The 24,054-nt window shown below is 34.2% G+C and overlaps 3 protein-coding genes across 10 annotated transcripts; 1 reads left to right on the forward strand and 2 right to left on the reverse strand.

Moving 5' to 3' along the window:
* Positions 1-1,241: 1,241 nt before the first annotated feature.
* Positions 1,242-3,428, forward strand: LOC8287052 (LRR receptor-like serine/threonine-protein kinase FLS2). 2 transcript variants are annotated; one of them, XM_048379234.1, is made up of 2 exons: positions 1,242-1,842; positions 2,038-3,428. In XM_048379234.1, the coding sequence occupies exons 1-2, from the start codon at positions 1,386-1,388 to the stop codon at positions 3,345-3,347; spliced, it is 1,767 nt and encodes a 588-aa protein (XP_048235191.1). In that variant the 5' UTR covers positions 1,242-1,385; the 3' UTR covers positions 3,348-3,428. The 2 variants fall into 2 exon arrangements, with proteins under 2 accessions (XP_048235191.1, XP_002520173.2); XM_002520127.4 differs by having other exon boundaries at positions 1,242-3,428.
* Positions 3,429-4,346: 918 nt separating this feature from the next.
* Positions 4,347-9,641, reverse strand: LOC8287053. The gene is made up of 9 exons (XM_015719836.3): positions 9,186-9,641; positions 7,794-7,874; positions 7,251-7,694; positions 6,357-6,492; positions 6,019-6,181; positions 5,746-5,874; positions 5,266-5,460; positions 4,667-4,789; positions 4,347-4,515 (listed from the first exon to the last, which is right to left on the reverse strand). Exons 1-9 carry the CDS (start codon positions 9,394-9,396, stop codon positions 4,393-4,395), a joined length of 1,605 nt encoding a protein of 534 aa, XP_015575322.2. The 5' UTR covers positions 9,397-9,641; the 3' UTR covers positions 4,347-4,392.
* Positions 9,642-14,408: 4,767 nt separating this feature from the next.
* Positions 14,409-21,907, reverse strand: LOC8287054 (kinesin-like protein KIF15). Of its 7 annotated transcripts, XR_007214746.1 has the most exons (17): positions 20,677-21,904; positions 20,545-20,589; positions 20,353-20,451; positions 19,924-20,034; positions 19,642-19,816; positions 19,457-19,513; positions 18,993-19,129; positions 18,843-18,902; positions 18,677-18,754; positions 18,156-18,229; positions 17,699-17,772; positions 17,301-17,380; positions 17,159-17,221; positions 16,895-16,970; positions 16,714-16,802; positions 14,760-14,866; positions 14,409-14,676 (listed from the first exon to the last, which is right to left on the reverse strand). XR_007214746.1 is itself a non-coding variant. In XM_002520129.4 (15 exons), exons 1-15 carry the CDS (start codon positions 20,809-20,811, stop codon positions 16,786-16,788), a joined length of 1,281 nt encoding a protein of 426 aa, XP_002520175.3. In that variant the 5' UTR covers positions 20,812-21,904; the 3' UTR covers positions 14,409-16,785. The 7 variants fall into 7 exon arrangements, 2 of the variants coding, with proteins under 2 accessions (XP_002520175.3, XP_048226796.1); XR_001535291.3 differs by having other exon boundaries at positions 14,409-14,866; XR_007214735.1 differs by having other exon boundaries at positions 14,409-16,590.
* Positions 21,908-24,054: the final 2,147 nt, after the last annotated feature.

A 24,054-nucleotide genomic window follows, 5' to 3' on the forward strand; every position in this document is an offset into this window, starting at 1 on the left:
GGATTTTTTAAATCTCCAGTCCTCCATGCAAGCATCAAGCTTCCATCTCTCTTTTCATGGTAATCTAACAGCCCCGGAGGAGGCAACAGAACTGAGAAGTTAGGGAGCACTGCTACTAGCAGATATAGAACAGTTGGGCTCAACCCATTAGAAAGATTACCAGGCTAGGAAATGAAATAAGGACTGCAAAACAAAAGAGAGCAAATGGATGTTCCTCAGAAAGGACATGTCTGTGGTCTAAACCACAATCCTTATCACGTCATGTTGAGAATTTGTTAAACCATCCTGTTCTTTAAGACTTTATTGCCTCAGCTTCACAATTTCAGGCCTGATTTTGTGAGACTAAAGGGGCTTGTTAGTTTGGACAAGAGCCATAAAACGAGGGCAATGTGAATTGCTGATTATAGTCTTTAGCTTTAATGGGGTAACCAATTTGTTCAGACGTCCCAAAAAGTTGTAGGCACAAACCATTCCTCCGAAATAACCCTTATATCATGGCGAAATTCAAGTGAAATAAAAGTAAAAAAGAGGCCAGGAGGGGAGGGTCAAGTGGTAGCTTGTCCAAAAGCAGGCTCAATAATTAAAATAATATATAATTGTATTGATTAAAATAATCGATTTATAGGTTCTAAAGAAACTGACAATTGTAAGATCCTTCTTGAAGTTCCACAATGTTCACAGAAGCCAGCCTTTGGGGACCATAAACAAAAACAGGGAGTCTCCGGTGTCTGAAACCCGAAATTTTTTAAAGTACATTTGACCAACAGTAATCTAAGAACATGGGTGTTATGAAACCTGCCCCCAAGAAAGGAACATCAAAGCTAATATGCCATTGAGTAGTGGATCACCATGTGATTTTCAATAAGCTAATGCCATTATAGCCGTCCGATGAGAGTGAATATTCATCACATGGCTTAAGCTTATTGGCAAAGTGCACAAACATGTGCTTATTAAATTAGTATCCTAAATTGATTCGTTATGTGCCTATAATCGGAAATCTCAGTTTGCCCATTGATGCATCCCAACAGCAGCTTCTTAGGAAAGATTTATTTTTGGATTTTTTGAAGATTACAGAAGGAATTAGGATTGGGATTAGTTTACTATCTTTGAAACTATTGGGAGAAGTGACGTCTATCATTTTATGATCAGCCCCCCTTTTTTAAGCATTTCCAAGGACATCATAATTCAGACACATTTATGCTTTTCAGCATTACAATCTGTAAAGTTAGGAAAAGACAGAAAAAAGAAAAAGAAAAAGCAAAAGAGAGATTTTTTACTCACTATTAGTTGCTATAGAGATCTTGCACTTAGATATTCTCAGTTTTATTTCCTGCAAAAACTAGATTTAGCAGCCCCTTAGTGGCCATAATTTCGGTCAGGGTAAAATGGTTTGTAAGCTGTTATGGCTTGTTCTTTTATTTACCATTGCAACAGTTGGAGAAGCAAAACAAAGTGCTGGTAAAGCATGCAATCGCAATGACCTCAAGGGTCTAATTAGTTTCAAGGCTGGAATCCATGTTGATACTTCAGGCAGATTGGCAAAGTGGGTTGGTCGTAGTTGTTGCAATTGGGAAGGCGTAACTTGCGATAATACGACCGGCAGAGTGACAGCAATCCTTCTTGCAGGATTCATTTCCACAGATGATTTTATATTACAGTCCGAAATGAAAGGCTGGTTGTCTCCCTCTATTACACTTCTCAGCTTTCTTGAGGTCATTGATCTTGGCGGCCTAATAAACCTGGCCGGAACTATTCCACCAGCAATTGGATTTCGCCTGCCAAGGCTCCGAAAGCTATATTTATATGGCAACAAGCTCAGTGGATCAGTACCACATAGTATCGGTAAGCTGTCAAAACTTGAAGAACTTCATCTGCATGAGAATAGATTCTCTGGTTTTCTCCCTTCAAGCTTAGGCAATCTTAAGAATTTGAATCAACTGCTACTGCATTCAAATCGTTTTACTGGTGTTATACCTGATTCTCTTACAAACTTGACAAATCTGATGCAATTGGATCTTCACAGCAATGCTATAACAGGTCAAATACCAGACAGGATTGGTGAAATGCAGGCATTGGAAAAACTTGATCTTTCCAACAATCTATTGAGAGGGAAAATTCCAATTTCATTAACAGGTTTGAATGCCATTTCAGAATTGTACTTGGATACAAATTGTCTTGAGGGAGCGATCCCATTTCCATCAAGTTCCGGCCAAATGTCTTCTCTTGGCTTCCTTAAACTGAATGATAACAATCTAACTGGAACCATACCTGCGAACTTTGGCTATCTGGTTTCTCTTCAAAGAGTTTCCCTAGCAAATAACAAGCTTGCCGGAGTTATTCCTTCCAGCTTGGGTAATCTATCAGCTTTAACAGAGTTGTATCTAAACGGCAATCTGCTATCTGGCCAGATACCGAAATCTATCAGTCTACTCTCTCGTCTAATACTCTTAAGCATATCTCATAATTTTATTCAAGGGCCATTTCCTTGTGAGTTCTCTTCCCTCCAAAATCTCCAAACTCTAGATTTGTCCTTCAACCACTTGGACCTTGTCTCGTTCCCAAAGTGTTTAGCAGAAATGCCATCACTTTCCAGGATATACTTGGCTGGATGTGGAATTCACGGAGAAATTCCAGCTTTTCTGCAAACAACTCCAAGTCCAATACAGGAATTGGACTTGTCAACTAACCATCTCACTGGAAGCTTGCCACCATGGCTGGGAAGCCTGACTCAGCTCTACTCTTTGAATCTCTCAAGAAACTTTCTTGTTTCAAGTATCCCCGATTCAGTTACGAACTTGCAGCATTTGGGTGTGCTAGATCTGCACTCAAACAAGATAACTGGGCCCATAAGTAAAATTTTTGAGATATGTTCCGCATTTTCTGATGGCTCATTGACATATATTGACCTTTCTGATAACATATTCTCGGGTGGAATTCAACAAATTGGAGTAGGAGGCCAAGTTGGGATACAGTATCTTAACTTGTCACGCAATATCCTGGAAGGGGAGGTGCGAACTTCAATAGGGAGAATGAAATCGTTGCAGACTTTGGATTTAAGTTGCAATAAGTTCGGTTTCACTTTGCCAGAGGCTTTAGCGAACGTGAGCTCATTAGAAAGGCTGAAACTGCAAAAAAATCATTTCACAGGCAAGATACCAGTTGGATTTCTGAAGCTAAGAAAGCTGAAGGAACTAAATTTATCGGACAATCTTCTGGTAGGGGAAATTCCCATTGGTAAACCTTTAAGTGAGTTTCCATGGAGCTCTTTTTCTGGAAACAAAGGTTTATGTGGGAAGCCCCTCACTCCTTGTAAAGTTCGAGGCTATAAATCCTTGATAAACTTATAGAGTACTAATCTGCACATTTGCTCTGTGAAATGAAACAAGTTCCAATTATTGTATTTACAGAAATTTATGATTTGCTCTCTATCCTTCCTTCCCTTGTAATTGCCACATTCTAAAATCCACTGAATGGATTAGTAAAATGCAAATATAAGCCATGGGATACATGAATCTATCAATCTTGTAAGACTAGAATAACAAATAAATCAAAGGCACAATCTTGTCAAACTTATCAGTAAATAATCTCAATTATATACATCGAAGAATAAAGCTCAATGTCTAGCATAGGTGTGACAAGTTCGGAATTAGGGCACAACCGCTTTATGTTATTTTTGTTGTCGGAAGGTGGACGGCAAACAGGTCCAAGCAGTGAACTCTAATGGAAGTAATTGAAAAAGGAACAATTTCATTTAGTGTTAAAATCATGTGAAACATACCCTCTTCATTTCTTCTTATCTTTGTGATGATATATTCTCATAAAACTTAAATGTTCTTTATCATTTTTGTTTTCTCCTTTAAGTTTCTGCTTTTTAAATTTAGAATATTTATTTTAAAAATATAAGCTGAGAAATCTTTTTCAGGAAAATAAATTATTTTTATAGCTTTGTAGAATAGTGAAGAAATCTATTTTTTTTATTTTAGGAAATTAAAAAAAAAAGAAAAAAAAAAAGTCTCTCATTAGTATATTTTGTTTAAGAACTGCAGAGCAAAAGAAAAATCAAGTAGAAAAGTTGATATTATCTGAATTTGAAGTTAGATAATCGTTTTCATTTGAAATAAATTAAAAACAAGAATAAGAGCCTTGCTTCTTTTATCTATCCATTCCACCAGTCAGCTAGAATCAGGGGGTAAATGCCAATACAAACAGATATATTATGTTGACCTGATTCTGTTAGATTTGTATGATAGTATCATGCATATATGCTATTGGCAATTTTTGTTTGCGATATCAAGATGAGTTACAAATGATGCACAGCAATTTCTGAGGGAAGAAAAGAATAATAATTTCTCCGCAAAATTAGCCTTTACTAGATATTTTGCTATTACATCGTTAAGCACTTAGTGCATCAAAAGGGTCTTGATTTAACCCTAGTTGATGGTAATTCATGTAATCAATTCCATTTAACCTTACACAACACAATATCTGCTCTGGCAACTCTTCAGCTTTGTTCCCCTGTTTAAGTATGCAAAAAACAATGAATGAATATCAGATTCCAAGAGCTGCCATATAACAGATAATCAAAACGTCTTAAACCCAACATCAAATACACTTGCTATGTTCCTTGAAAAATAAAATTTCTTTTAACAGAAAGGAATATCCTTGCCTGTATAGTGAGGCCAACATCCAGGATACAAATTTTGAGTCTGTCTAGAAATGCTTCAAAACCTTTCCTAGAGATGTAACTGAACCTATGCATGTCTATGTCAATCTCGAAGTAGTTTTCCCCCTGTAAGATAACATTATGCAACATAAGAACAAATGTATTGTAAGAGTTTTGCTGCAATACTATTATCTTCTTCAGTTCCATGCTACTTTGCCTAAAAAATAATGTGCTCACTATTCACATCGTCCATTTCTTTGGTAAAGACCTAAATCGTATTATGTAGTCTCAGTACATGAAAACGTCGTTATTTTGAAATACTGCAACTTAAGACATGCCATAGTGCATCAGAATAGATTCACCATCACGAATCATTTTGTTGCCAAAGACAAAGTATCTGCATATGAAGTGTTCAACTAAGAGCATGATAATTATGCAGAAATATCAATGAATCAGCAGTTGTACTCAACTATTTAAGAGAACTTGTGCTAAAGACTATTTTACTTCTACTCTAAATCGATGAGAAATCATTGTCTGAGAAGGATATTGGCAAATCGAACTTCTACTTTAAATCAATATAAGTAAACTGCAAATGAACTTACTAAATAAAACTCATGCTGAGGACGCGAAAGAACAGGTTTTTCATTGTAAGCTTGCATAAGCTTTCTCTCTGCAGAACTTAAATGAAGATCATCTACGTTTACAACTCGACCCAATATCTTGAGTCTTTCTCGATAGGGTACAATTGTATCTACAGGGAATCCCTTGACTTTTTCAACTTCATCGTCAATTATCCGCTGCTCAGAAAGCAAATGATCAATTAAAATATAAAAGGCACAGCAATGAAATAATGAGTAAATTATAACTTAATATATATGAATTCTGTGCATATCCTCATTGTTGCAGAGCATCAACATGAAAAGTAGTTTCTTTCTTTTCTGTTCTTTTTTCTCGCCACAAGTGCCAAACTAAGTTGTAGCAGCAGCAGCAGCAGCATTGTCAAGAAAATAGGTTCTAAACAGGCTTAAAATCATTTTCAAACGTGTGATATAAAATCACAAGTAAAAAGGACTCCATCTTACCCTAATACTTTCTTGAAAGTGGGCTGGGAGCTCTTTTGAGTAACTCTCAGAAAGCTTAAAATACAAAACAAAATTCATTCCTTCTCCATCAACTTCACTCTGGAAAAGTGCAGCAGTATATAATGGAATCTGCAGAACCAACAAAAGAGTCAGCCTGATAGCGGCAAACATGGAAACATGAGAAAGAGAAATTCTCTATCTACTTCAAGTATCTTGTTTGGAGAACCTAATATTCACACATACCACCACTAAACCTTAAGAAAGTAGGAATACCTGAACATTTACAACAAGAATAGTGGGGAGCTTCCCAGAAGAATTTATTACGGGGAGCTCAACAAATCGAGCAATATGATCAATTTTTCGAGGAGATAAGAATACATCAACCCCAAATGGATAATATGCAGCATGAGCAGGAGCAAACTCCTTCTTCTTGTCCCTGCCATACAGAAAAAATGTGAAATTGATCCTCTCTTATAAAGAAATAGCTATGCTAGATCTACATTTTGCACATGCTATATTACATTTTGCACATGCACTAAATTATGTCAAACCATAGAGGAGAGTGGTTTGCATGGATAAGAAAACCAAATAAATTCCATCTTCTTACTTACCTCAAATAATTCTGTCCCCGAACTTTGAAACTACCTGGCTCTATATGTGACCAACAATCGAGCATTTTCTTATCCATCGGGCAAAATGGTACTTGGGAACCAGCTATTGGTCTCTGCAGAATTGGCTTTGATGAAACTGAAATTATAAATCATAAATGAGGAAGATTAAAACAAGAGCTCATTTGACATATTTATATTGATTTAATTAATCATTTGTAAAGGACCCAAGCACTTTTGGTTTATTACTACAAAGTAACACCCTCTATCAAATACAAGTTGGAGAAATGAAGATGCAAAAAGATATATTAAAGGTCCAGAGAAAACCATGTATTATTTACATTAGCACTTTTAAAATGACTGAGCACAGTTATTAGGCACAACTAGAATATTCAGGCAGCAAGCTCAGCCAACTGTCTATAACCAATAAGAAAAAGAACAAGTGAGACCAGAGAAGCTTTGTTTCCAAATGGCTCAAAGATCTACAGTACTGCAACCTTGACTATCTAAAATGTAAAAGAATTGATCCTTGCAATTAGAAAACTTTATTTTCTCCAAGTATTAGGCCTTCAAAAACTTCAGTTCTCATACTCGAACTATTTCAACAGGAAAAAGATGGAGCAACCATTGCTATTTGACCTGATTAAAAGCTATGTAGGGAATGGATTTAAGAGGTAACAGCAATTTCATAACGCATGTAAACCAAACTGTGGAATAAAGCAGATGCTGAACATTAGATCCACAAAAAATTTGATACTGCAGCTTCACAAAATTGTGAGTGCGGACTAAGAACAATAATAGGGATGAAGCATTGGTTACAGAAAAAAATAAAACCTTTGTGACGTTAGATTGAGTCATGTAATATCAGAACTTCGAAGTTGACAGTAAAGTACTTACAAAGAGAATTATTTGCATGCCCTTCTTTCCATTTGAATGAGAGTTTCAGGGCAGCCTTTTTCCTTGCACTTGGTGGACTAGAGCTTAATGATCTTCTCTTTTCAACTTGTGAAACAGTTGAAGCAAGGCAAGGCAAACAGTTTCCTGGAAGAATTCCACAATTCTCTAATAGTCCTTCCTCCTTACCAGCATTTTCATCTGCAGAGGATGCAATTTCATCAAGAAACACAGGTTGCTTGGCTTCATTTGAAGGTCCGTCAAATTTTGAAACGGAAGCCTCGCTGACAGAGTTCCGAGCAGAGTTTCCTGCTGAAAGATCTCCTGCCTTCTTCATCTGATCACTTGAAGATGTATGTTGGATATTGCTAGTGCGGTTTCCATGATTTGTGTCTCTGCTAAATGCAGACTGTGGTAGGCCATCAGAGCCATTTAAAGATAACAAATCTGCATAAATGAAACACATATATAACTCGACGACAGCAATAGAAGAATCAAAAGGAAATTCATACGTCCAAGAGAAATTAGAATGTCTGAATACCATACCATCGGGAACACTTTCATAATCTTCTTCACAATCAGATTCAAATATTGCAACTGAGTCGAACCAGGCGTCCTCTATACTTCCTGCAGCCGTTGCAGCGTAAAATAGTCAGGTATAGATTGACATAAAAATAAAGGAAGAAATGTGTTCTATGATTATATTTGAGTCTATGAAAGAGCTGACAACTAATACTTGTAAATGCTGGAGAAGTTATCAGGAAAAAACGCTGTTCAACTTGGCGGAATGGTACAGATTTCAGCAGAAAGACTGGTTCGATAAAATATGAGAAATCTTCAAAGCCAAATAGTTCATAAACCATGCTAGATCATTGAACTTAACCAAATGTGTAGATTTATTAATTATTAACTGCTGCTCAGGGTACCAACTAAAAGCATGACATGCAATCCTCAGAAATACAGGATACAATTTAAGAACAGAACAAACTTTCTTTCCTTTTTGGTGAGCACCAAATCTTCCATCTTCTAGAAAACAAAGATCTAATGAGGGTAAAAACAGCAGGAACTGATAACAAAACCAAATTATGGAAATTCACTCTAATTTCCAGAACCATCACTACTGGATAGGATTCATCAAGGTACAGTTGTCAAAAGCTACTCATAGAAAACCAAAGATAGCATATGTTTCTAATATGTGAAAAGAACATTGACTGGACTTGGAAGCATACAATATATTGTGTAGTCAATTCTTCACTAATGGATAACAATTATGCTAGCCAACTCTATCTTACTCGAGAAATGAAACAAAAAATTCCGCATCTCCTCTACTAGGAATCAGAATTCAGACACCAAATCTTCCTAATCCCCGGCATCAATCTCTTCTATTACTTCAGCAACAACAAGAGAGCACAAAATAAGTAGACATTTAGCATGGCACTTAAACTGGGTGAAGGACAAATGCGCTTCGTAAAACATCTCTTTGTAGTCAGTAATGAAATTCAAAGTCATAAAATGAAAATGAAAATGTATATGGGAAAAAGAGTTTAAAAAAAAAAAAAATAGCTTACTTTGCATAAAGATCAGGACAGAAAGTACCAATCAGATACTGACATGCAAGCTAGTCCCTTTATCATCAATTTTAACGATAACAAAAAAAGGAAAAGCCAGCTTGCCACATTTCATGCAAACAAATTAATCAAACACCATGACCCAATCTATCCAATCTAAACACCATAACACTCCAAATTCAGAACTACCCATCATTAAAGAAAATCATTTAATCCCTAACCACCCATCATTAAAGAAATGAAAAGAAGAACACAAACCCAGTAAAGTGGTAAATGCATTCTAAGAAAAGAAGAAAAAAAGAAAGAACTCCGACAAAGAAAAGAAGAAAAAAAAACTGTAAGGAAAGAAGAGAGAGAGAGGCGAGGGGACCTTGAAAAGTGGGGTTAGAGAAGGAGGAGAGATGATCAGGTGGAGCAGCAGCAGGAGGAACAGCAGAAGAAGGTCTATCAAGGGATCCATGATCAGATAATCTTGATGAAACTCTTCTTCTGATCCCTTTCTTCTTTTTTCTTGTTTTCTTCTTGGAAGACCTTAATCTACCACCTACACATCCTTCTGGCGTTGAAACACAACCCCCCATTAATCTCTCTCTGTTTCTTTTATCTCTCTGTCAAACCATCACAAACTGACCATCCTCTTCTTCAACAGTAATTAAAAAGCAAAATCCTTGTTGTCCTAAAGGAAAGATAGAAAAAGAAAGAGAGAGGGAGAGAAAGGCAAGTCCCCAGATAAATTATAATAACAAGAGAAAACTACAACTTGAGAAGCTTATAAACAACAACTACCATTTGTAGACTTTATTGCTCTCAGGGATATAAATATGTAAAGAAATAATAATAAATTTAAAGATTCATTTTATAAATCAAAGACAAGAATAATTATGGTTTCTTTTGGCTCCTAAAATCAATCAAAAAGTCAATATTTTTTATTTACAAGTAATAATTAAAAGGAAGTTAAAAAAAGAAAAAGATTAAAAAAAAAAAAGTGTTACTATTATTAATTAATTAATATTATAGAATTGCAGAGAGAGAAGCAGCGAAGGCAGTTTTGTGTTTGTTGTTTGTTGCTCACTGCGTAAGGCATCCAATATGGCGGGTAGGACCCAACCCATCATACGATTCTTTTGCCACGTGGTCGAATACCATTAGCTGAGGTTCGAGTTTCATTTCTGTTCGTGGACCAGCTTCTACGGTACGTGTGGTTGTCTTTGTTTTTTTCCCTTTCTTTTATCTTATTTCTTCCTTTTATATATCTTTGTAGAGTTAACTTTTGAATTCTTTTTTTTTTCTAAAAGAAAATTGATTTTTTTATTTTTGCATGCATTTCTAATAATTTTAATTAATCAATAGAGCCCAATAAATCATGAATTACATAATAGTATTTGTAAAGACCAAACATAATGAATATGAAGTAATAAATAGGTAAGTCCGAAATTGGCCAAATAGATAGGGAATGAAGTACAAGATTGTGGTTGATGTCAAATTTAGACGATTACAATGAGGTCGGCATGAAAATATGATGCAAGTTTTTGACATTATTATTATTAATGCCGACAAACAAAAAACCAAACACAATTGGGTTTGATGAGGAAAAGAAAAACCTCCCCTGCCTCTTCACCTAAAATTGCTGCCATTTTCACTATATTCTTCTATTATTTTTATTTAGAAAACAAAAATAAGCAAAATATTTAATCAAGAAAACATTATATATTATTTATATTATCAGCACTGTGTTGAGGACCTAAACTTCTTATGTCTTGTTTGATAGTTGGTGGGCATTGAGCAACAACACTATATATGCACTTTTAGTTATTTATTGTTTAATATGTTTTATAATAATTGCTCTAACACAATATCAAATATCATCTATAATAATGATGTTGTTGTTATTATTAAAATATGACTACTAAGTTAGATGTATTTGCGTTTTATTTTATATTTTTAAATAAAATTACTTTTTCAGATTTTACTCGAGTATAAATTAAATTAAATTAAATTTGAAAGTGACTTTGATTGTGGAGAAATGAGTGGACACAATAAAAGCTTTTTGGAATGATTGGCAAACTGAGATAATCGATTTTCAGACCAAACATATTTACGGAAATTGCTTACTGTTGAGTTGAAATGTCCATATTATGTCAGAAAGAGCAATTATAAAAAATATTCGTGTGCATAAAATTGAAGAATGGATATCAGCTCTTAAATTGGTAGAAATATATATGGATGGAACGTATCTTTCAGAACAAACTGTTTATAGTAATTCAATCTGCACAAACACTCACCTGACGAAAGTGTTTTGATTATGTGCCAATTACTTCTGTGTTCTTTCTTTTTTGTTGAACGGGACTTGACGTTTAGATCAGTTCCATGCAGAACACATCAATTAATTCACCTCATATTCAACAGGGAAACTTTTGGAGTAATTTCTCAGTACTCTAATTTATTATATTAAAAATAACACTTATATTTCTAATTTAGAAAAAAATATATTTTAGGTTCGTACGTACTGTTCATAAGTACAAGAAAAATAAATATCAGAAATATTTGTTTTTAGTAAGAAGAGAAAGTAGGCAGCATATGCGAAAGAAATGGCATTTTGCAAAGGATGAATTTGCAGAAGAGGAGGCTTTAAATAATGGATGGAGTAAATTGTTGTGTGAATAGAAATAAAAGATGCAGAGAAGAGTGGACAATAACGAGGCGAAAATGAATTGCAGGTCCCAGCGGACCCATGCTGCAGCAACATGGAGTACTAGAGCCTGAGTCACAGCAAATACTGTAGAAATCAATTTAAAATATGGCTTGCAGAGGTGAAGTGAGAGCAGAACAGAAATCCATGGCAATGCAGCAGCAGGGCATGTAGAGATTGTAACAGCTACCCAATTATTCAACAAACTCTATAATAAGGCCAGTGGTGGAGGACCACTCTCATGGGCCCTTTATTTCTGCTGCCCAAAATTCAATTACCCTCCTCCTCTTTCTTTGATGCAAGTGCCCTTCTTTTCACTATTATATATTCCCATTTTCTTTTCTCTATCCAACTTCTTGGTATCTTCTCAGTGGCATGAGATCCTAATACCAATTTGCATTCAAAGAACTGTCTTCTTATATTTGTTTCAAAGACATGGAAGAATTGGGTTGAATCATCTGTACATTAGATGAATTTTTGTCTTTCTAGCTAATATAAAAAAATAAATATTTATGTCGGGCAGGTGATAATCCATCGATTTTCTATAAATTTTGAAAGAAACTTGTATTTTTGAGGAATAAAAAAAAAAAAATCATCCATTGGCACATTTATAGACAAAAAGATATATATGATGTTAATATGAGAATTAGCTTCTTTGAAAGGGATATTCTCCCTTTAGTTTTTGTACTGCTGTTCTGAATTGTGTTCATCGTACCTGGTATAGTTGTAATTCTGTCGAGTGGGCGCACTTCTTGTAATGATTCTTGGTTGGAATAATAGAGGATTCTTTTCATTTTAATATGAAAAAAATAAGTTAAAAGAAGATACAAAAATACATTATTCTATAATAATATTATTAATAATAATAAATAGGTTTCTCACTTCCACTTCCGCTTTTCCATTTTTCTTATTGATTGTTGACCCAGTATTCATGAATTAGCTAAAATAGTTAATATCGCTAATGATCACAAAAAGTTGGAAATTCAGAGAATTTTGTATTCTCACATGATTCGTTGGTTCGCCATTTTTTCCTCTTGCATTTTGCAGATTATTATATGGTGTTGACAATGTTGTCATAATTCAATCTATTTTGGAAAATCCATTTTGAAGAATATAGGATTGAAAATCCAACGTTTCTATTTTTTTAAAACTCAAAAGGTATACTCCACTTTTTAACCTTTTTTCTTCCAACTGATATTTTAACTTCTTTTGTCAATTATTGGTTGGATAGTCAAAAATATTAAGAATTGCGGTCAAAATGCTTTGCAAAAAGAGAAACAAAAATTTGTGGTTCGTAAAATTTGGGTTATTGTACCCCAATTTTACTTGTGGAAAAAAATGGAAAATAGAAAAGTTTATGTACTGATAGTAATGTTAGACCCATAATATTTCAATTATGGGTCCATAATCATAAACCCATTAATTTCTTGTCTGGAAAAAGTTTATAATATTGCAATTGGGTGCGAGGAGATCATCTCACTTGTGATTTACTCAAATCTCCACTTGAAATTCGATTAAGAATTAAGCTGTGGTTGACCAAGGCTTAAATTAAAAGTTAAAGGGTATCAATTCCCAACACATAGTTGAGTCCTAAAAACTATTCAATTTAAAAGCTTAACATGTATGAGGCAATTAATTTTATTGATATGTTATGCTTTTAATAACGTCTTATAAAATTAGCATCTATGTGTATAGAAAATAATTTGTTAATATAATTAAAATTAAAAAATGCATTAGTTAAAAATGTTTTTTCCATTAATCTGTTTCAATTTGTTATTATTTCCAAATATTTTAAAAAATTCAAATCCTAAGAATTTTATAAAGTCAAAATGATAGCATGTCAAGAGTCTTTAATCTTAGTATTCTAAATTATATGATGTATCAAATTACTGGTATATATTTTCAATCTATTATTGGTCAAATATCAATTTTGAGGAGGTGGTGCCTCCATCCATCCCTTTCTTGGTCATTTTAGACTGGACTTGGTGGCCAAACCCAAACTAAAACCAGCTCAAAACTATTTAGTGTCGGTCCTTTTCGGCTATGAATGGTGACAAACCAAATTATAGCCGGGCTAGTTCATGGTTAGAGTTGAAATAATAAATCATTTTATGTCTGATATTGGCTCAATTGGATTAAAAATCCAAAAAAGAAAAATTAAAATTTAAAAATAATATTTTTTGAGAAATAAACTTGTAATTTATTAAATGAATGCAGACAAGTCACTGTTAATCTTATAATTGCATACACACAATTACAGGGCATACGTGAGAAGATATTTTAGGCTGCGATTCCAATGCCGTTTGGCTTGATGCTCTTGTCGTCTGTTCTAAGACAGATTAAAGTTGAAACTCATTCATGAATTGTAATTTAGTGAAAACATTAATGAACGAGTCAAAGCAATAAATGAGGTCATCGCTCATCATCATTTTTATCAAACATTTTTCTTACCTTTGAAATTTTTGCACCATTGAACGTTTTCCTGGCATCTCTATGCTAAACACTACGGATACTACCGTCAGCTGCCAGGCTCTGCTACTTCTATCATTTTTGCTTTTCCACTTGATTTTGTTCATATTCATGGCTACTGCCTTTGACTCCACTAATTTATTGATTGTTAAAATGGTTGATCCGTACACTTGGACTGTTTCCAACCTGGTTTTGATTTCCCCTTGTCCTTTTTTCTGGCATTATATTTTTTCAATAAATAATTGTACCAGATACATTAAATTTTATAATTGAAACCTTCAATTTCATTATAAAATTTAAATTTATTCATCTGGGTCACTTAAAATTTAGTCATTTCTATCATTACAAGATCCACCCATTTGGAAATATATCAATCTCTTAATAATATAATTAAAGTAAAACATTATTAAAATTTAATAATTGAAATAAAATGAATTAACTTAAAATGTTGTGATAGGACTAGAAATTAAGTGTAGATTTTAGCAATCCTGAGTATAATTGCAAATATTCATGACAAATGATTTGCTAAAAGAAAAGAAATATCTGACAAGGTCTTGAATATTTGTCCACTTCCATCCTTATATTGAGAATAATCTATTTTGATCCTTCCTGTTTTGGAGCCTAACTTGAATAGTGAATAGGCAAAGCTAGTGAGCCTCGAGTCATTGATGAGCTTGTGGCGTTTCCTTCAAGTACGTTAGGTCTTCACGTATATTATATATCACTATGCCCAAAAAGATGAGAGATTTTTATTCAGTATATGCATGAGGCAACATTATACATTACATGTTGTTGGGCAGCGGTGTCGTTGGAAAGTGGTTCCTTGCATGTGCCATCCAGGTTAAGCTCTTGTGTTTAATGTGCATCCCAATATCACGTCTCAGAAATTGTCACTGCACACAGAAGAAATTCAAATCATAGTAATTATCTTCTTTAAAATCATAAACAGCTCCATGAAACAACCTAATAAGTTCTCAGAATTATAGCTTTCAATGGACGGTGAGATTCCCAGCAATCTTATTCTGCAAAGGTTATTAATTATAGCTCTCCGAAAGCATAATCTTTGAAAGGTGAAAAAGGCTGTCTTTGTTCAAGGCAGAGGGAATATGTGGAAGCTTTTTGGAACCTCACATGTGCCTACTCATTGATTCAGATACACTTGGTAGATTGCAAGAACATGACAAAATCTGCCGACTGTTGCCCTTGTTTCAGAAGAATTCATTTCAGAATAAATTTTGCAGTGTCTTTGTCCAATGTAAGTCTGTGCCCTTCTAAATGGAATGAAAATTCAATTCTAAGAATGATTCCACTTGTAGAGAACATTCCACCTGCCTCAGAAACGGATATCTGGGCAGTTTTTAGAGTGCCTTTTTTTTTTCTCCCTCTTTGGCTCTCTAGTTAGAAGTTTGTTTATAGGGTAGATTAGGATGACAGTTACACCTTTGATCTGGCGAGCCATTTTTAAGCTCTGTAGCATAGATCCAAATCAATCAGTCGTTACCGTACATTAATTTTTTCCTTTTTTTTTAGTAAGATTTTAAGCTCTAGTGGTCAATTATTAAGGCAGTATCACCTTCTTACTCGGCTAAATCACTAGATTTTTTCAATTCAATGAAGAAAAAGGAAAGGCATGTAATTATAATACCAGTGTTAGATTATGGCGTTGGTCCAAATGTTTATATTATAGACCCTACAATTGAGGGAAAAGAAGTATATTATTTCGTGCCAATGTTTCATATTTATCATGTGATATGAAATAAATTATTCAAAGTTCTGAATAGAAAAATAAATCTAATTTTCATTAGTCAAAAAAATTTATGAATGTTACTACTAACAAATTCAAAAATACTATTAGGAAATATATTAAAAATATTGCATGCTCAATTGGCATTTTAGTTTAGTAATTCTCAAACTAGAAATGATAAATTGGTGTTGAATATGGTCCTTAAGGTTTTCTTACATGTCATGAACATCTAAGTCAATTGTTTTAGGTCAAAAAATTAATTTTAAATACTAAATACAAAGTTAGTTAGAAAGAAAACACATTTTCGTACATTTATACGTTTTAGTCTAAACTTTTTCTAAGACCATTAATTTTCATTTAGTCTATAATAGTAATATTTATTTAACATCGATATATTAAATAACTTGCTGCGTCAGTGTGTAGTTAAAGAATAAAATAAAAAGAAGCGAACCAAGTGACTTAGCTCTTTAGATTGCAAGTAAAAATCCTACTGCCAATATTTCTTGTCAGAAAATCAACAGTCTGAGGTTGGATCTCTACGGCACCGCTGTTGTAGACTCCAATTACTGACAATATTGATTCTATGGAGTCCGGACTTTGGACAACTTACCTAATTAGCTTTGTCATCATCTGGTTGACTTTTGCAAAGTCTTCACTTGCAGTCATGTCCAGCCTAACTCATACATGGGGACCAGTTACCAAACCGAACCTTGGAACTTACAAGAGAGAAGGAATTAGTAGGATTTTTCTATGCGTGACTGATATTGCCTGCTTTGGAGGGCTTGGTAATCAAGATTAAAAACTGAACAAGTTGTAAACCGGCCCAGTAAATAAGCCGAAGTGGGCTTGGCCCATCCAAATTTTCATCTTCAACTTAAATCAGTTCAGAAAAACATAATTCAGGAACTTAAAGTTAGAGAATCGATAGGAATTGGACCAGTCATGATTTCAAAATAATCTGAATAAAAATTGACCATGCAGAAGGATAATACGTACGCTAGTGATCTTGGAAAAACACAATCAAGCACTAGCTTGCATAAATGATGGTGTCAATTGGTAATATATGTATTAAGCTACTTCTCTTCCTGAAACCAAGAGATAATATCCGGTCATCAAAATCTCAACTAGACGACCCAGTATCCTAAAATGAAAATTTGATACTAATTAATAATTTGACCTGGCATTTCTGAGGTTTCCGCTTGGGTTGTTGAGCACTCCGAATCCAGGTGGTGTACCGTTTCATTGCCGTTAACCTGTATGTAAAGAGACAAATATCAACCCTTCAAAAAGTTCAAGAATTCCATCCATTTTTTTTCTAGGCAATGTAAGTGAAATAAATGTGGGCCCGACTGACAATTTCTAAAAGAAAACCAGATATGATTTCAGTCCTGAAGCATCCAAGTGGCTAGTTGTGTTGTAACAGAGAATATATATCTCTTACCTTCCCACTGTTTACAGAAATGCTTGGACCATTAACTGCAGATTGGAGTTCAGAGCATGGTGACTGTGGTAGCGGATCAAAAGAAAAAGGGTTAGATTAACAATCAATGAATTCATTGATATAAAACATGCAATCCACTTGCCTCTGGCACGCATGAGCCTAAATGATTGATTTCTAGCAGGGGTTTGCCAACTGAGTTCTGCTCCTGACACGCAGGTGGAGCTGCATTAAAATTAAGTCGAGCTCGTTAGATATCTCATGGTTGTGTTTGGATAGCCACAACTATTTGCACATCTACTTTACTACCAATTCCTAGGAGCAATACTAAACAAAACCTCCAAAACCAACTTAGATTGATAGCAAATTTTTCCCTTTCATAATGCCAACTTATTTGAGTGATCTTAACATATTAAATCTTTTTTCAGTACGTGTACAAGGTATATACCTTGCACGCCAATGAAAAAAGAAAGAAAATGAATAATAATTGACATATTAGGTCTTAAATCTACCACGAACAATATTTAACAAGTAAGAGCATACCCTGATTTTCTGCAGCACCTTCTCTGAAAGATTTATTTGGGGATGCTTCTCCACTGTTTTGGACAACTTCAGTCCTGGTCAGCACTTCCAATATAAATAGTATCACAAGTAAGAACCAGCTTCCGAAAAAGAAGATTCTTCTGCACTATCCCATTTTTCTGGGCAACCAGCACAAGTTTCATATTACTTTAGTTATTTTGCTATCAATCTTCAAGAATGCAGGAGAAAACTCTGGAACTATTAAGTATTTAATTTGTTCCAAAGATTGCCAGTAATGCTAATTTTGACCATCTGATAAGTACCTTTTGTAAGACTACTCGGCTGAAATAAAAATGGTTTTAATGAGTTTTCCACTTGGTGATTTTAGCTTCACAAGACATGTATACTAATTGCTAAAAGAATTTTAATGTTTTCCATCACTTGGGCACTTATCCTACTAAGAAGTCTATTCAGTTACCTATCTTCTTCACTTTTCCCAAGCATATCACAGTTTTCCTGACATTTCAGTGCATGGTTGAATACCCTTTTATCCTGCCAACAAAGTCGAGGATATTTAAGCAAAGACACAAACATAATAAAGTTGAACTGCTAATCAGTTGCCTATGAAATTTCATAGAGGTATCACAAGATCTAGAATATTAAGATTTAACGGTTACATAAAACCAGTATGCTTAACATAGATTGGTAGAATAACTAGGCATGCTTATGAACTTTAAGCCAACAGATAATGAATTTTTTCCAGACAATAAACATGAAACAACTAAAGTTTGAATTGGAAATCTCCTCATGTGTAATGTATTTATTATGTCAAAAAGGAGTAGATGTCCTTATATCTAGATGTCACATGTCAACAATGAACAATCTACTGGGAAACACTCAATATAGTGTTCAAATGGGTTTTAAGAATGACAGACAAAACAGAGATAATAAAATTTGAGAGAGAAAATACTAAAAAGTGAGATGAAAACCTTTTCTTACCTCTTTGTCCATATTCGAAACTGTCTCCTTAACCTTTTGTAATATTTTTGTCAAATTCTTCACTTGACAATGTAAATCCTGAATAAAATCATTTGACAGAGTTTAGAAGCCAATAAGCAAGAACCTGGAGAAGTCAAATAAATTGTCAACAGTCTCACTTTCTAACCTCCCTCTCAAAAATCAGATTCTGTATAGTTGCATCCTTTGCTGATAGAGTTTTCTGAAGGTAAGACTAGTTAAGACAATCCATAAAAAATATCTTCAGCGAAGAGTACAACATTTATTGCTGAAATCTAGAAAATGCTCATTGGGATATCTCTTCTATTTGAATTTGACAGTTGTTCCTAATCTCTGCTGATTGCAGCTGTCCTTCTAGCCCTAATATAATTTCATCCTTTCTCCGGAGTTCATCTTCATCTTTCTTCTGTTTATTTTCCAGTTCATGGACTTTCTCTGCCAAAACAGAGTGAATTTAGATTTAGCCGGATCTTGAAAAGCTTAGTATTTTTAGAATTAAGTAGTACCTGGGCAATTAACAGGCTATACTACAAATGGTTTTGGCAGTGATAAATTGTTTCAGCATACGTGAGTCAAACATTCGGATGTTGACCAAGGAAAGAGAGAAAGAAATACTATCAAATACTCTTTGAAGATGGTTGACTAGCAGATTAGCGCCATTGCGGGAGTATAAGCTCCTTTTGGATGGAAACAAGGTAAAGTGCATTTACAAATCTAAAAACAAATTCTAACTGTGGCAGGTGAATGAGGAGATGGGATTACCAGCAAATACTTTCTGGAAAGCAGAAACTGTATCCATCTTGCTTCTTAAGCTGGCGACTGACAGAGCAAACAATATTAACATTAATTAAAAAATACAATTTCAGTAGATCATCAAAAGCTATGCAGGAAAACTAAAACTGCTGATAAACATATGAAATTGTGTTAAAGTTGAGAAAGTTACGTGCCTACTTCCTCTTTTTCACTCATATGGAGTTGTACATTGTCCATAACTTGCTTAATTGAGAAAGCCTCCTTTTCTATAGAATCAAACATTGATAGATGAGAATTCAATTTTTCATTTAGGACACTGAGCTTTCTATCCCTGGCCTCAATGGAACGTTTCATTTCACAAGTCGATTCCTGCTTTGCAAATATTTAGTGAATTAACAATATCAAATAAATTAATTAATATGCTTTCAAATCAGTTTAAGAATAAAAAAGCACAATTTGCTCTTGGAAACTCAAACCTCATAAGCATTTATGAAACTTTCCCTAGATTGAAGTAGGTTTTGTATTGTTCCTTGCAACTCCTTCTGCCTGTTCTCAAGCAAAGAGTTGTCGTTTTGAAGGTAACTCACCTATGGTGAGTAAAAATAGACCCTCAAAAATCATCAATCAATCAATCAACAGTAACAAATTAACATGCAATCAGAGGACGGTTTGGAAAGTCTAGAAAAGTTGCAAGAGTTCTATTCAATTGATTTCTATTTAGTCAAAACTCATAGTTGCTAGAGTTCAATTCTTTCAGCTTAAACAAAACAAGTCATTTTAAAAAAGAAATAAAATCACGCGAAAAATAACATGATGATTTTGCATGAATTCAACTGAACCTGTTTTCTTCCAAACAAGGCCTTAGAGTCTCTAAGAAGCATTTCAACCAACAAATATAGACTTACCTTCCTTTCAAGCTTCTGACACAATTCATTAGACGAACCTAACTCTGATCGCAATTCCTGCAACTTCCTTCCGAATTCCTCCTCGGTTTCCTTCTGTTTCTGTACCCAACAAACACCATAAATCAATTTCTAAACAATAAATAAGAAACCTCCTCGTTGACGACCGGATAGTGAAACGAATGTAGATATAACCTGAATTAGAATATGACATTGTTCCTTCGCGGAGTTTTCTCTCTCCTACATTCCAAACAAAAACGATCAGAGAGCCAGCAAGTTTGTCTGTGTTTGGGAGTGAACAATTAAATCATAAAAGAAAAATCGCACTCTTAGATCTCGAAGTTCGGTGGCTAGAGCTTGAAGCTGGAGCTTGAATTTTGACAGCTTAAGTAACTCCATTTCTTTCCCTTTTATTTTTCCCTCCAAAACAGCAGTAATACAGATAACAGATCTCAACTCCATCCTTCAAAAATCGAAAAGTTGCTGGGCTGTTTAAGGCCAACTTACCAATCTCGGCCTATTTTGATAGTCTTGGGCCTAAGTTCAATCCAAATCTGCAATGCTTCAATTGAAAGCATAAGGCTTTTTTTTTTCTTAATAAAAAAAATAAGAAAAATGAATTATTAAAAACCGGTTAAAGGCTGTACTCTTTTCTTGATTCCATTTTAACATTGGAGATTTTGATTTTCATGCTTAACTTACTGAAAAAACAGGTTATATAATATTTTGTAATATAAAAATTTGGAAATTAAAACAACACTAAAAGGTTAATATTAATTTGGATTTGTAGTGTATGAAGTAAAACACAATGGAGACGTTGTAGGTTTATAATTAAAGGATATAGAAATTAACAAATGCTCATGGGAATATGAACCATGATGGATAGAGAATGAAATCTCTCTCTTTACCGACTAGATTTAAGGTTATATGACTTCAACAGTAAAATCTCCATTGAAGTTCTATTTTTATTCCAAGAAATCAAACTACCGCAATGTGCCAGCTCTAATTTCTGCTAGTGGCTCCAGTATCTCCTAGCGACATAATGAGAACAATACACAGTGAACATACTCCAAAAGAAAAATTGAAAAGATAACATAGGGCAAAGCTTTAGAACGTGTTGTTGAGAGGAAAATCTTGACAAGACCCTTGGTGCATTTTAGGGACTTAATAACTGTACATGAAGTCATAAAGTTGTCAATGATTTAGAAGTTGTATTCCAATATCTTATCAAAGGTTGGGGTTCCCAATCTATCCACTTGTCCTTTGAGACACAGTCAAGCAGAAGTATATCTGCATTGTCTTTCCATTTGATGGGTAAGAGCAAAAAAAAAAAAAAAAAGAAGAAGAAGAAAGCCTCGGTTCAAAATAATCATAATGGAGGAATCTTGAGGTTTGATTGATAAAATTAAAAAGAAGACATTTTGATGGATGTCAATATTCAGATTGTTGGCATTGGGGGTCAGGTCAGGAGGGTCAGTTACTGCTAGGACAGAGCTTTCCAATTGGGACATTTCAGGCCTGTTCATGTGGCCCAAAATGTCCCCTAGATTAGGTCTCTATCCCCATTTGATTTCCCTATCATTATTGCAGTTGGCAGCCTGTCACAATTCCCAGTTTTCCCCTTTATTAATATGCATGTCGAGATAAGCAATCATTCTTCCAAGCTGAGAATGGCCCAAGTAATTAACCTCTTAATCTCAATGAAATTCTAAGTTATAACATAAATTTTTTCAAAAATCGTATTAACAAATCCGTATTATATTTTATTTATATTTTGTGCCCGAAACTGTTCTTCTTAGCATATTATGGCGTATGCAGCTTTGTCAAGTTACCCAGTTAGACGAACTTGAATAAGTCTTTCATTGATAGAACAGTATCTAACCATAATCATTCGTATACTTCACTTATTTATTGGGTTAGTGGCCTAAACCTAGTAATGGTGAACAGGCACTATTTTATCGGAGAAAGAACCCATAAGAATACAAACAATGGTGTATTAATTTTAGCTATCCAGGCTACACCATAGATATATTTTTATAAGGTCAATTTCTAAATTACCTTCGGATTATAATTATATTTTTAAGCATTGATTTTTTTTTAAATCACTTTGAAATTAGAGTATGTCTTATACTATTCTGTGCTACAGCCCAGCCCCTACGTGGTTTCCATCTCTGGTTACCAAGTTTAAAATCCTAGCTTGTAAGTGCTGTCTAGTCTCCCATCTATTCTTAATTTTCTGGTTTTCTTGTTTCAGCTAACTTCATTTACAAGTCGTGGAGATAATCTCTTCTGCAGAACGAAAACATAAAAGAATACCTCGTGCGCCAATCCTGACAAAACAAAAAATCTTATACCCTTTGAAGCACCTTTCTCTATCATCAATGGAAATGGAATTCTTTTTAATAGAAGCTCTTTACAGGAACAAGGATTTTGTTGGTATTAGAACCAAACTTTGCATCACGCCGCAAAAGGACAGAGTATTCAGCTTACCATTTTGGGTAATTTAGCACCTGATACATTTATTCTTTGATGCTGCATAACAATGAAAAAAGAAATAGCCACTAGTTCTAAATTTTGCACATGCGATTTCCAAGTGAAATTAAATCTCCATATGACGAATTGCTGCTGCAATTTCACCACATGTTAGCAATGCACAGACGCTAGCTACGATTCTTTTTGTCTTTTGCCTTTGCAGCTGGTTGCCATCGCCAATTGCACACATGCATTTAAAACGAGGAGAAAAACGAATGAGTATAAAATTATGTTATGAACATCTTTAGAAAGGAGCAAACTAGGCTTTCCAGTGATTATATATGCCTAACCAAATTAGACACGGAAATGGGAAAGTATAGGCAAATGGCAAGGCCTATGCTTGGCTTCAAGCATATGTACATAGCTTACATCCACAACCACCCAAAAAAGAATAGAGTACTTGCTTTCCAGCCTTTAAGTTTGTGACTAAAATAGATAATAGCCAATAGAGCAAGTAAAAGAGGTTTGATGAGGAGAAAGAGACACCCAAGTTGGTTTAGTTCCCATTTGTTAGCGCTTAAATTTTGGTCATCAAGTGGGCAATTGGATATTGAATTGTATAATTTGCTGCTGAAACGAAAACCCCCTTAAGTGGTGGCATTTAGCATTGTCTAAAGTGTTTGATACGTGCATTCAAGGAGGACTATTTCTTGTAGTTGGAGTGGTGGCATTGAGGAAGGTATTAAACTAATAATTGCTATGGGTTCTATTATAGTATTCATAATGTAATTATCGAATTAATTAGAAAATAATTTTTTTTTTCTTATTTGCTTAATCCCAGACTAAGATTCGTATTTTATATTAATTTTTTTGAAGAATAATGGAGTTGTTAGATGCATGTCAATTGCCAAGTTCGATCAATAAACTAATGAGAGAATTAAAAGGAATCATGTGATGGGCATATGAGTGCAATACTTTAAAAAAAAAAAAAAAAAAAGAAATCAGTCAACAATCATCAATTATAACAATATAGACAGCATTGTTAGGATGCCTCTATTGACGGTATTCTTAAGAATGCGTTGATCTTTTATTGAAATGAAAGAGTAATATTTTAATAAGATAAAGATAATATTGCATTACAAGGGTAAATGTCCGTTGACAATATATACTAACATTATTGCATTCATTATTAATAGGTGAAGAACAAGTAAAGACTAAACTACCATTGTCCTA

Source organism: Ricinus communis, chromosome 1 (genome assembly GCF_019578655.1).
Source record: "Ricinus communis isolate WT05 ecotype wild-type chromosome 1, ASM1957865v1, whole genome shotgun sequence".
Taxonomy (NCBI): Eukaryota; Viridiplantae; Streptophyta; class Magnoliopsida; order Malpighiales; family Euphorbiaceae; genus Ricinus; species Ricinus communis.

Bases quoted from the DNA above. Each gene is read 5' to 3' on its own strand.
- LOC8287054 (XM_002520129.4), bottom strand. From the start codon at position 20,811: ATGGAGTTGAGATCTGTTATCTGTATTACTGCTGTTTTGGAGGGAAAA. The intron at 19,514-19,641 runs GCACGTAACTTT...TTGCTCTGTCAG, and splicing joins GAGTGAAAAAGAGGAAGTAG to TCGCCAGCTTAAGAAGCAAG. The intron at 16,971-17,158 runs GTAAGAGATATA...CTTTACATACAG, and splicing joins TTTCTGTAAACAGTGGGAAG to GTTAACGGCAATGAAACGGT.
- LOC8287053 (XM_015719836.3), bottom strand. From the start codon at position 9,396: ATGGGGGGTTGTGTTTCAACGCCAGAAGGATGTGTAGGTGGTAGATTA. The intron at 7,875-9,185 runs GTCCCCTCGCCT...CAACGGCTGCAG, and splicing joins CTCTAACCCCACTTTTCAAG to GAAGTATAGAGGACGCCTGG. The intron at 6,182-6,356 runs GTAAGTAAGAAG...TCTGTATGGCAG, and splicing joins CGGGGACAGAATTATTTGAG to GGACAAGAAGAAGGAGTTTG.
- LOC8287052 (XM_002520127.4), top strand. From the start codon at position 1,386: ATGGTTTGTAAGCTGTTATGGCTTGTTCTTTTATTTACCATTGCAACA.